At 44.4% G+C, this 12,290-nt stretch overlaps 1 protein-coding gene across 10 annotated transcripts in view; it reads left to right on the forward strand.

Moving 5' to 3' along the window:
- The window catches only part of LOC126272212 (S phase cyclin A-associated protein in the endoplasmic reticulum), a 554,765-nt gene that overhangs the window by 527,901 nt on the left and 14,574 nt on the right, over positions 1-12,290 (forward strand). For all 10 annotated transcript variants that reach the window (XM_049974904.1, XM_049974906.1, XM_049974905.1 and 7 more), the window contains one exon: positions 9,150-9,320. In XM_049974904.1, coding sequence (XP_049830861.1) covers positions 9,150-9,320 — 171 coding nt within the window. The remainder of the gene's footprint in view (positions 1-9,149; positions 9,321-12,290) is intronic.

Consider the following 12,290-nt stretch of genomic DNA (forward strand, 5'->3'; position numbering starts at 1 on the left):
CACCGCCACAGGCCGTGCGTTGTGAACAGGTGCACGATCGTGTTGAAAGATGCAGTCGCCATCCCCGAATTGCTCTTTAAGAGCGAGAAACAAGAAGGTGCTTAAAACATCAGTGTGAGCCTGTGCTGTGATAGTGCCACGCAAAACAACAAGGGGTGCAAGCCCCCACCATGAAAAACACCACCACACCATACCACCACCGCCTACGCATTTTTTATTGGCACTACACACGTTGGCAGACGACGTTCATCGGGCGTTTGCTTCACCCACACCCTGCCATCGGATCGCCACATTGTGTACCGTGATTAGTCACTCCACACAGCGTTTTACCACTGTTCAGTTGTCCAATGTTTACGCTCCTTAATTGAAGCGAGGAGTCGTTTGGCATTTACCGGAGTGATGTGTGGCTTATGAGCAGTCAATCGACCGTGAAATCCAAGTTTTCTTACCTCCCGCCTAACTTTCATAGTACTTGCAGTGGATCCTGATGCAGTTTGGAATTCCTGTGTGATGGTCTGGATAGATGTCTGCCTATTACACGTTACGACCCTCTTCAACAGTCGGCGGTCTCTGTCAGTCGGCATGTACGCTTTTGTTGCTTTACGTGTCCCTTCAACTTTCCACATTACTATCACATCGGAAACAGTGGACCTAGTGATGTTTAGGAGTGTGGATGTCTCGCATACCGACGTATGACACAAGTGACACCCATTCAACTGACCACGTTCGAAGTCGGTGAGTTCCGTGGAGCACCCCATTCTGCTGTCTAATTACTACTGAGATCGCTGGTATGGAGTACCTGGCAGTAGGTGGCAGAAAAATGCACTTAATATGAAATACGTAGGTTTCTTGGGGTGTCCGGATGCTTTTGGTCGCATAGTGTACGTCAGAGTACTGGCTTTCGATATTACGCCCGTCATTATTGCTAACTGTACATCTAAATCCAAACGCGCGAACATTACAACTGAGCTATATCATCTCTCCGACTGATACCGTGTCACACGGTAAAACTGTCGATTTTCACTAAATATTGTAGTGAAACTGCAAAACCTAACATTAATGAAACAAAGACAAATTGCATAATCAATATTTTACCTCTCTAAACGCGCGCTCTTTCTTACAAGGAATGTCTTTTCCGCAATTACATTTCTAGCCCCCCTATAAAGATTATAGTTCAAACTCTTGTTGAACCGGAGATTGTCAGAGACGGAATGAGACAGAGCGCAAGCAGAACTGTTTCTTTTTTTTTTTAATCAAATTTGTCCCTCTTGTAGTAAGATAAGTAGATGCACAAATCTGTTTATATACCGCTCTCCTATGTAAGTTTTTCCATTTGTGAGTACTAAACTAAGGTCCATATCGCGCCATCTGTTGCCTAGTTGTGGTAGTACTGGTACTGGTTGTTTGTGGTTGTACGTCTTCGTGAACAGCTATTGATTTATCAAATCTTCTCGAGTTATCAGCCGAGTGGCGTCGTCGTCTTGCCGCAATGTTTCAGTGGATTCCGTATCCATCATCATCAGGCGAAGCTATAACAAATTTCATATGCTGTTGCAACTCAATGAAATGTTGTCTGATAACCCGAGAAGGTTTTACAGCTGAAAGACGCCGAGAAAGACTGCAATCAGCTATTGGTTTGTAGAAATTTTAAAATCGTATGGGAAACACTTAAGGGAGCCTGAGAGAGATATCTGCGATACGATAACCAGCGAGAACGAACCACACAGATTCCCGTTGTTTTTTTTTTTTTCACCATAAAGTGCAGTGTCTGTTAGTCGGTAATGTTTTCTTTTTACAAATATTTTCTGTCTTAACAGTCAGTATTTATAAACGACACATCTTAATGTTGTTGAGAAATCAGCTACAGCAATGAACATGTGACCCATTTTCACGCTACTTTGAACATCAACACTACTGTTTGTGTAAAGGGCTACACCAAGAAGGGGAGATGTTATTACAGTTACATTTATTCCATAGATTAGGGGCATGACAATACACAAATGACTGAAATTACGGAACAAGTGATGCCGTTTGACTGTCAGCTTTCAGTATTGTGTGAAGGTGCCACGTGCTGCAATCAGAGGCTCTGGATGTCGTGGCATGAAATCAAATAGGTCCTGGATACACTGATGGGGAACGGACTGCCACGTGGTTTGTAGGCGCGTCTACTAAGCTTCGACAATGATTGCAGTAAAACCGGAATGGAAAAGTTGCTGAACGACTTTATCCCTCACATATCTGATGGACACATTGTCAGGTGGTCGTTCAGTCCAGGGAAACGGTCGTACACGGCATTCTTCGAAGAAGTCTTGCACATTTTCGCCACATGTGGCCAGGATTTGTCCCGTTGGAAAATATGTGGAGCTTCCTACAAGGGGCTAAATGTCCTAGCCTCTGAAACTTCTCTAGTGGTTGCTGTTAAGATTGCCCCCGGCACGATTGAGGCAAGATTGCATGTTATAGCTAATGGCGCCCCAAAATCGTCACACGATTGGCCGCTATGCCGTTTCCCCCACGGTGTTCACCACGGTAGCATGCCACACGTGCGCGGCCATTATTGTAGTACAAGTTGAAGGTCGACTCTTCCAAAAACTCTACATTCTGCTTCTCAGTATGCTAGTGACGGCATTCACGTGTCCGTCGCAGCCTGGGGCAGTGATGGTGTCTAATCACTGGAACCCTATGCAATGACTTGCATTCTACCAGTCGAACCCTCAGCAGGCGGCATCAAACCGTCGACGCAGACATGTCTACGCACGTTGCAGTACTCCACCATTGAGCAAGCAGTGTTGACAAAGCTGTTCTGTCGGTTAGAGACATTTGGACAAGATGGCGGTCATTTCGCGTTGTAGTCAAATTGTGGAGTTCAGTAGCTGCTCGTCACTGTGTACGAGCGTCTTCTATCAACTGGTCTCACCCGTTCTCTCTCTCTCTCACACACACACACACACACACACACACACACACACACACACACACACACACACACACAAATACCCACCGTTGTCGTCGTAGCAGGCCCTAAACGAGTCGCACTCCGATAAATTAGTTCTTCAGAGACCAGTCATTAGACCACTTTCGAACTTGCTAATGCACCGATATTAAACCCTTTGACATCGATAAGGCGTATTGGTACTTGCTTGCACGTTACCACTTTGAGAGCTGTGCACCAGCTGGGCATGACGTTTACCTCTCCACACACACAAAAAGGCACGTGCACGCCCTCTCTCTACAGTCTTTATCACTTTCAGTGGTTCTACTGCTCTGTACATCTTTCGATTTTGGAGTGATTCAGACCATTACTTCTGCATGTTGTAATTTTCAAAATAGTAGTGCATGTTCATGTATGTAGTCACCAGTTTCAAGAATTAAATATCTAATCACACGGTTTGTAGTTTTCAACATCTAGCTATAAAAAATGTCGTATTGCTATCGTAGCTCAATGAAATATTGTCTGCTTTATCGCTAACAAAAGCCGGAGTTCTTAAAGTGGATGGCCCTTTTGTGACAAAATTTTTGATAACACTCGAAAGAAACTCTACAATGAGCTGGAACCGCGTGACCGCTACGGTCTCAGGTTCGAATCCTGCCTCGGGCATGAATGTGTATGATGTCCTTAGGTTAGTTAGGTTTAAGTAGTTCTAAGTTCTAGGGAACTGATGACCTCAGGCTTCAAATCTTCGATATGTAGTATGGTTTTATTCTTAGTGTTTTTGTTATTAATATACATACACACATAAAAAAAAAAGTTTTGCATCAACCTGGTCCCAGAACTCCTGAAGATAGACGTTGCCTGTGGGCATTGTATCACAGACACAGTCCCTTTGACTGTTCAAAGATGTCACTAAACCCTCCCAAAGATGTAAACAACCATACATGAGCAGCGCTTATTAGACGGAGGGGGCTCCTAAAGCCGATCAGTTCCAGTCATTCCACTAGGAAGGAGGTACACGCCTCATGTTGTCTGTAGTTCAACCATGCCGAGACGGTGAGTACCGCGGTTCGATCGCGTCCGCATCGTTACTTTGTGCCAGGAAGGACTCTCAACTAGGGAAGTGTCCAAGCGTCTCGGAGTTAACCAAAGCGATGTTGTTCGGACATGGAGGAGATACAGAGAGACAGGAACTGTCGGTGACATGCCCCGCTCAGGCCGCCTAAGGGTTACTGCACTGGATGACCTCTACCTACGGATTACGGCTCGGAGGAACGATGCCAGCAACGCCACCATGTTGAATAATGCTTTTCGTGCAGCCACAGGACGTCGTGTCACGACTCAAACTGTGCGCAATAAGCTGCATGGTGAGCAGCTTCACTCACGACGTCCATGGCAAGGTCCATCTCTGCAATCAAGACTCCATGCAGCGCTGTACAGATGGGCCCAACAACATGTCGAATGGATCGCTCAGGATTGGCATCACGTTCTCTTTACCGATGAGTGTCGCATATGCATTCAACCAGACGATCGTCGGAGACCTGTTTGGAGGCAACCCGGTCACGCTGAACGCCTTGGACACACTGTCCAGCGAATGCAGCAAGATGGAGGTTCCTTGCTGTTTTGGGGTGGCATTATGTGGGGCCGACGTACGCCGATGGTGGTCATGGAAGGCGCCGTAACGGCTGTGCGATACATGCATGCCACTCTGCGATCGAGAGTGCAACCAGATCGGCAGCATATTGGCGAGGCATTCGTCTTCATGAACGAGAATTCGTGCCCCCATCGTGCACATCTTGTGAATGACTTCCTTCAGGATGACTACATCGCTCGACTAGAGTGGCCAGCATGTTTTCCAGACATGAACCGTATTGAACATGCCAGGAATTGACTGAAAAAGGCTGTTTATGGACGACGTAATGCACCAATCACTCTGAGGGATCTACGCCGAATCGCTATTGAGGCGGGGGACAAACTGGACCAACAGTGCCTTGATGGACTTGTGGATAGTATACCACGACTAATACATGCAAGCATCAATGCTAGAGGACGAGCTGCTGGGTATTAGAGGTTCCGGTGTGTACAGCAATCTGTACCACCACCACTGAAGGTCTCGCAGTATGGTGGTACAACATGCAATGTGTGATTTTAATGAGCAGTAAAAAGGACGGAAATGATGTTTTTGTAAAACTCTATTCCAATTTTCTGTAAGGTTCCGGATCTTTCGGAACCGAGGTGATTGAAAACTTTTTCCTGGTTGTCTTTTAAGGGTTACAGTATATCAACATTTCTGAATTTATATTCACGATATTGAACTAAATGATATTTATGCTTGCTTGTATGTGCAAATAGTGTGAGTCAGATATAAAAAAGGCTCCTTATCATGACATGATGAAATGAACGCGAAAATAGTGTTACGTGAATGTTAGTAGCGCTTGTGGAAACACACGTCTGCACCGTTATCCACATTTAGCAGCAGATTTATAAAATGTGTACCGTTTCAAAACTCTGGGAGTGTGTCATTATCAGAAGTATAATCGTTATGTCTTAGGGAATCATTTGGTAAATAAAAGCTGCCTTCAAAGCACTTCCTGCATTTCAGTTAGTAGCTGTAACCATCCATGTTATTCCTGCATATTTTCTATTAGCTATTCACGTTCCATAGAGCCGCTGCATCTTATCTATTCGAATCAGGCAAAGCACTAATTTTGTGCATCTAACATTCATTCCATTGGCTATATGTCTCATGCACTCCAATTTCATTGGCGTTGCAATCATAGTCATGTCTTCGACTCCCTTTGTTTATTTTTGTCTCTCTCCTAGTACCGCCAAACAAGCATTACCCAATTTTTCCCGGTGAAATCCCTAGTTTTTAATGCTTCTCGCACTAGAAGTCCTTGTGCTGCGGCCTTTATGTTAAAACTTGTAATATGCTGTTTCTTCAGTTTACAAAAAGTGCACCAGGCCATATTTACGCTTCTGTTAGTTCCTTTTCCAGTCTTATACGGTCCTAAACACGAAAATCATAATTTAGATGTACGTCTTCATTGTTTATATATACGAATTCTGGAAAACTAACCTAAAGATGTTATAGCAGTTGCCAGCCGAAATAGTGAGATAAGATATCGACGTCATATGCATGCAATCCTGAAACTCAACGGATATTTCTTGTTTGGTACCTACGTCAAATTGAAGCATTACATTTTTTTGTTTTTCTTGTAGATGCATAGTCTGACGGAAAAAAATTACAACACCAAAAAATAATTAATGTAGAATAATGAAATTTAGGGAATGCATTTGTGTAGGTAACATATTCAAGTGATGAACGTAGAAAGATCACAGGTTAATGTAACCGCGATAAAAGTCTTTCGACTGCACAGTCTCGCGATCACGGATGGCAGCAATCATATACAGTGGGCTAGATTCCTGCCAAGTGTTTCTGCAGTATTGCAGAAGAAAAATCCAGCTTCTCATAGCTCTATTATACTGCTTGGTTCAGACTCAGTGAGGTGTTGATAATGGCGTCTTTGTCGCCTTAAAGGTATTCTTGACTAATACCAATTCAGCATGTCCAGTCTCAAAGGCAACTAACGCTCACGACCCTGCGTTCTCATAGTGGCGCTACTAGCGACGTTCTTACGCGACTGCTGCGAAATTTGAGTAGAAATTATCTCTCGGATGTAGAAAGACGCCGACCAACTTTCTTTTATGTCGCACATCATCATCTTAATGGCGCGACTATTTTTTTTTGGGTCATTGTAAATATTTATGTGGAACATTTATTACTCTGTGTATTTCACTTTTTAGTATGTATATGTTCCTCCAAGTATCGACGAAATATTTGTTAAATTTATTCTTGACACTTGTTTCTGGTTTTTGTTTTTTTTTCTCACTGAGCTGTTTTCAGCACGTTACTGCTTGTGACCGTTATAAACCGGTGTAGTGAGGTTCTGAAATATACAGTGTGTCCATATCTAAAGTTCCAGTTTCGAAACGCTGTAGAGAGAAAACCGCTGTTGCGAGTTACGTAAAATTTGAACAGAATGTATTGACGCAGGGAAAATGTCATAAAATTATTACAGATACATGGCGCTGTTAACGTCTTAACGTAAATTGGGTCGGCTACAAATGACAGGTCAATCACAGTACGGATACTATGGTTTGTTATACTTGTTACATCATCCGTAATGTTCAAAGTGTATTACTACACAAATTCGGCAGTGAATAGTTTTGGCACTGTTAATTGAGCCCATCCACCATGTAAAGTCGTACCACATCGGATGCGTAAAATCGGATTTAATTGTCCTGAGGTCAAAAAACACACAAAAAGCAGTTTTTAATTGTCCTGGATCGAAAAACAGTATAAAAAGGAAAATGACATCGTTTGTAACCGTCGGGGGACGGGCGCAAGATACGTTCAACATGCTGTCTACCGTTTTCTGCAACAAGGTGAAATGGAGGAACAGAATGTTCTATAACAGATCGAAGTGTCTCAGTGGTCACTTTTAGAATGCGTTGCACAATGCGTGCCTTCAGTCCAGCTACCGTTGTAATTGGCCCACTGAGTACAGCTTCTTTCAGGTAACCGCACAACCAGATGTAACACAGATTAAGATCAGGTGATCTGGACGGCCAGGCTTGAGGACCGAGCGAGGTGGCACAGTGGTTAGCACACTGGACTCGCATTCGGGAGATCGACGGTTCAGTTCCGCGTCCGGCCATCCCTAAATCGCTTCAGGCAAATGCCGGGATGGTTCCTTTCAAACGGGACGACCGACTTCCTTCCCCATCTTCCCCTAATCCGATCAGGCCGATGACTTCGCAGTTTGTTCTCCTCCCCAAAATCAACTGAACCCCCAGGCTGTAGGGAAATGACGGCTGATAATTCTAGCTTTTCCGAAGCGCGTCTGCAGCAGCCACTTCACCGGCTGTTCCATGTGCGGAGTAGCGCGATCTTGCATAAAAATTATCCTACCCAAACATCCACATCCACACGGGTTGGAATGATGTTGTTGCGCAATAGTCTCTCATTGCATTTACCAGTGGCGGTGCAGGTAACTCGACCCGCAGGACTAACCTCGTCGAAAAAATGCGGCCTTACAATAAATGAAACCGTCAACCTGCAGCACACAGCTACTTTTACAGAATAAAGTTGTGCCAGTTGATGTACGTGCGGATTTTTCTTTGCCCATATTCTACAATTCTGCGTATTGACATGTTATTGGAGATGGAAATGCGATTCGTCTGTCCACATAATGTTCCATGGCCATTCATTGTCCACTTCCTTACGAGAAATAAAATCTAGAGCGAGAAATAAAATCTAGAGCGAACATTTCTCTTGCTGGAAGGTGATCAGGAAGCAACTCCTGACAATAGGTGATTTTATATGGATAGCAATGCAGGATGTTTCGTAGGATTTAATGCACCGTGCTGTCAGGCATGTCCAGTTTTCGGGTATTTCCCCATGCAGTCCATGTTTGCATTCCACCGCTCGACCTCTCCTGCTGTGCTGTGGCCACGTCTTCGTCAAATACCGGACCAGGTGCTTTCGTCTCTCTGCCACATTTCACTTACAATAAATAAATAAATAAAACCGTATTGTTCGAAATTTGTAATCATTTACTCGAGACCCTTAGCAGACATCGCATCAACACCTTTTTTCATATCTTGCGTCTCCGGAACTTTTGCAGGGCTATTGCCACACAGTCAACGTTCTTGTAAAAGAGCTTTACTAGCAGAGCGCGATCCGTCATGTGGGCAGTCATTTGGTCGTCTCGGGCGCAAACTTTTAGTGTGCATGTTCTGACGCCTTGTTTTTCCCCCTGCGTCAATAATACGCTGTTTCAATCTGAAATCACACTGAGCAGTGGTTCTCTTTCCTTTTGAAACTGCAACTTTAATTATGGACTCTCTGTATATGTCCACACCACAGCCTCTGAGGTGGCTGTGCGTTAAGTGTTTTTATTGTGAGTGAAATCCTTTTTAGTGTTTGGCCGCTTCGTTATGAAACACTGAAGTAACTAGAAAGCTGACATTTCTGCCATTTTTCCTGCGGTCCTCTTCAAGGCGTCTAAAGAGCCGTTACTTGGGTGTTTTGTAATGACGTTGCCGAACACTCAAAGGATTTTATTCAGATTGACACTGGCCATAGAAGCCCATGCCTTTAGACCTGTTTTTAATTTTTAAATAATTGCTGACCCGGCGTGTGGTGCTGCAGATGATGTTGCAGTCGGGCAACACGCCGACGGTGCTGCAGCAGCTGTGCGGGCTGCCGCTCGCCTACTTCAGCAGGCCGGAGCTGTCTGCGCTGCTCTTCCCCACGCTGCTTGCCTGCTGCTCCGGCAACCAGCAGAACAGGGCCATCCTCGAGCAGGAGGTCAGCTACCAGGTGAGCACCGCCTCTGGCCGCTCTGTTGTCTTCTCGACGTCTCATCACCACTAGGCAGTTAACAGCTGGCTCTAAGTCAGATTTCTTCGTCGTCCTCATGCAATAAGTTCTAGTACACCGCTAGTAGTCGCTAACAGCCTACTAAAATCTATTCCGCAAACAGTGTGTTGCAAAACTCAACTCGCTCTCTTTTTGTTCACGAGATCCATATCACCTTAGACAACGGCGCCATGATTCATGTCGTATTTCTTGACTTCAAAGAGGCATTAGATACAGTTCTGCTCTTTAGCCTACCGAGTATCGAATCAGATTCGTGATTGGATTCAGAACTTCCTTGCAGATGGAACTCATTACGTTAAAGGAATGTCTTGTAAAGTCATCAGATGATCAAAACGACTTGCAAACTGATTTAGATAAGATATCTGTAGGGTGCAAAAAGTTGCAATTGGCCCTGAATAGTGCAAAGTGCAAAGTTATTCACATGAGTACTACAAGAAATCAGCTAAATTTCGATTACGCGATAAGTCACACAAATCTGAAGGCTGTAAATTCCACTAAATACTTAGGGATTACAATCACAAATAACCTAAATTGGAACGATCACATAGATAATATTGTGGGTAGAGCAAACCAAAGACTGCGATTCATTAGCAGAACACTTAGAAGGTGTAACAGGTCTACTAAAGAGACTTATTACACCACGCTTGTCCACCCTATTCTGGAGTATTGGTGTGCGGTGTGCGATCCGCATCAGGTGGGACTGACGGATGACATCGAAAAAGTACAAAGAAGAGCAGCTCGTTTTGTATTATCGTGAAACAGGGAGACTGTGCCATAGACATGATACGTGAATTGGAGTGGCAATCATTAAAACAAAGGCGTTTTTCGTTGCGACGGGATCTTCTCATAAAATTTCAATCACCAGTTTTCTCCTCAGATTTCGAAAACATTCTGTTGGCACACACCTACATAGGGAGAAATGATCATCGCGATAAAATAAGAGAAATCAGGGCTCGTTTTTCCCGCGTGTCGTTCGAGAGTGGAACGGTAGAGAGACAGCATGAAAGTGGTTCATTGAACCCTCTGCCAGGCACTTTATTGTGAATAGCAGAGTAATCACGTAGATGTAGATTGAGATGCAGATGCAATGCATTTGTAAACCGCATGCAAAGCGCTAGTGCGACCACATCTACAGTACTGCCACTGTGCAATGGTATTGTTTTCGAATTCAGAAGACGGCAGATGTCGAACGAATTCACGCACGCACTGCTACGATCCTAACAAGGTAGTGTGAACCATAGCAAAGTGTGACAGGGGGGCTCATGAAACATAAACGAGACTATTTTGAAGAAAGACGATGGTTTTATCGCGAAACCCTGTTAGTTAAATTTAGGAAATCAGCACTCGAGGAAGACGGGGGACAGTTCTGCTGCATCCAACGTATAACTTGCGTAAGAATCATGATTAAGCCAACTGAAATCATGTCGCATACAGAGATACACTATCTGACCAAAAATATCCGGACACCCCTATGTAATGAGGAATTGACAACTGAAGTCAAGAGCGGCGGACCTGACATTATAGAGAGAGGCAGGGAGTATTGAGTTGTCAGTAAAGAGAAAAATGGGTCGATCCCAGGGAGCTCAATGACTTTGAGCGTGGGCGAGCCATTTTACGTCACCTGCGTAAAAAATGCATGAAAGACGTTTCAGCCCTTCTAAATAAAGATGCCCATGTCTGCTGTTGAGGATGTGACTGGGAAGAACAGCTACAGCTAAAGCAAGACTAGCCTGATCCAACACATTAGTCGAACAGTTCCTTATAAGCAACACATTTATGCTGTCATTGCTAAGCGACGCTAGGGTTGGCGTAAAGAGCGACGCATTTGGAGTACAGAATCACGCTATATCCTGTGGAAATCTGATGGAAGGGTCTTGGTTTGGTTAATACCTGGAGAACGTTACGTGTCATCATGTGCAGTGCCAGTAGTGAAGTACGTAGGGGGTTGTGTTACGGTGATCGCGTCTTTCCGTGCTTACCGTGTGGTCCCCTTATAGCTCGTCAGAAAACGCAAAATGCGAAACAGTATGAACGCATTTTGCAGAAATGTTCACTGCGTACAGGAGAGGAACATTTAGGACGTGATGACTGTATTAGCAGGGCAATTTAGCCTGTCATGAAACAGCATCTGTGGGGCTAGTTTGTGGAAAATAACAGTCGTGCATTGGACTGACCTGCCAGAGTCCTGACCTGAACGCAACTGAACACTTCTGGGGTGAACTGGAACGTCGCTTTCGCTCCAGGTCCCAGCGTCCATAATTACTATCTTCTCTGATTTCGGCCGATGAAATAGAATGGGTTGCCATTCCTGCACAGACATTCAGACACGTCATTGGAAGTGTCGCCAGCAGAGTTCAAGCGGTCAAAATATGTTGTACACACCCCATGCTATTGTCCACCAATAGGTGGCCGGCTGCTTTTAGCCTAATGGTGTATATGGGCTGTTATTCTTCCGTAACTGCATAATCTAATAAAGACGACTGAAAATTGCCAAAATTGGGGTAAAGTGTACTCCGCGCCACTCTGCAGTGCATCGAGGACTATCTAGGTCGATGTTGGTCCTGTGTATCTAATTTAGAATTGTTTAATCTTGTTATCTAGCTGACAGATGTTATCTAGCAGTAGCTCTTCTTATAAAACACGTCAGGCCTGATCTGTGTGTTGATTTGTTTTCCATTATGCACAAGTATAAGTCAAATGAAAATGGGACAGGTGGAAAAATAGTAAGTAAACTGGTTATTTGTTCAAATGGCTCGGAGCACTATGGGACTTAACATCTGAGGTCATCAGTCCCGTAGAACTTAGAACTACTTAAACCTAACTAACCTAAGGACAGCACACACATCCATGCCCGAGGCAGGATTCGAACCTGCGACCGTAGAGGTCGCGCGGTTCCATACTGCAGCGCCT

Source organism: Schistocerca gregaria, chromosome 5, assembly GCF_023897955.1.
Source record: "Schistocerca gregaria isolate iqSchGreg1 chromosome 5, iqSchGreg1.2, whole genome shotgun sequence".
NCBI classification, from domain to species: Eukaryota; Metazoa; Arthropoda; class Insecta; order Orthoptera; family Acrididae; genus Schistocerca; species Schistocerca gregaria.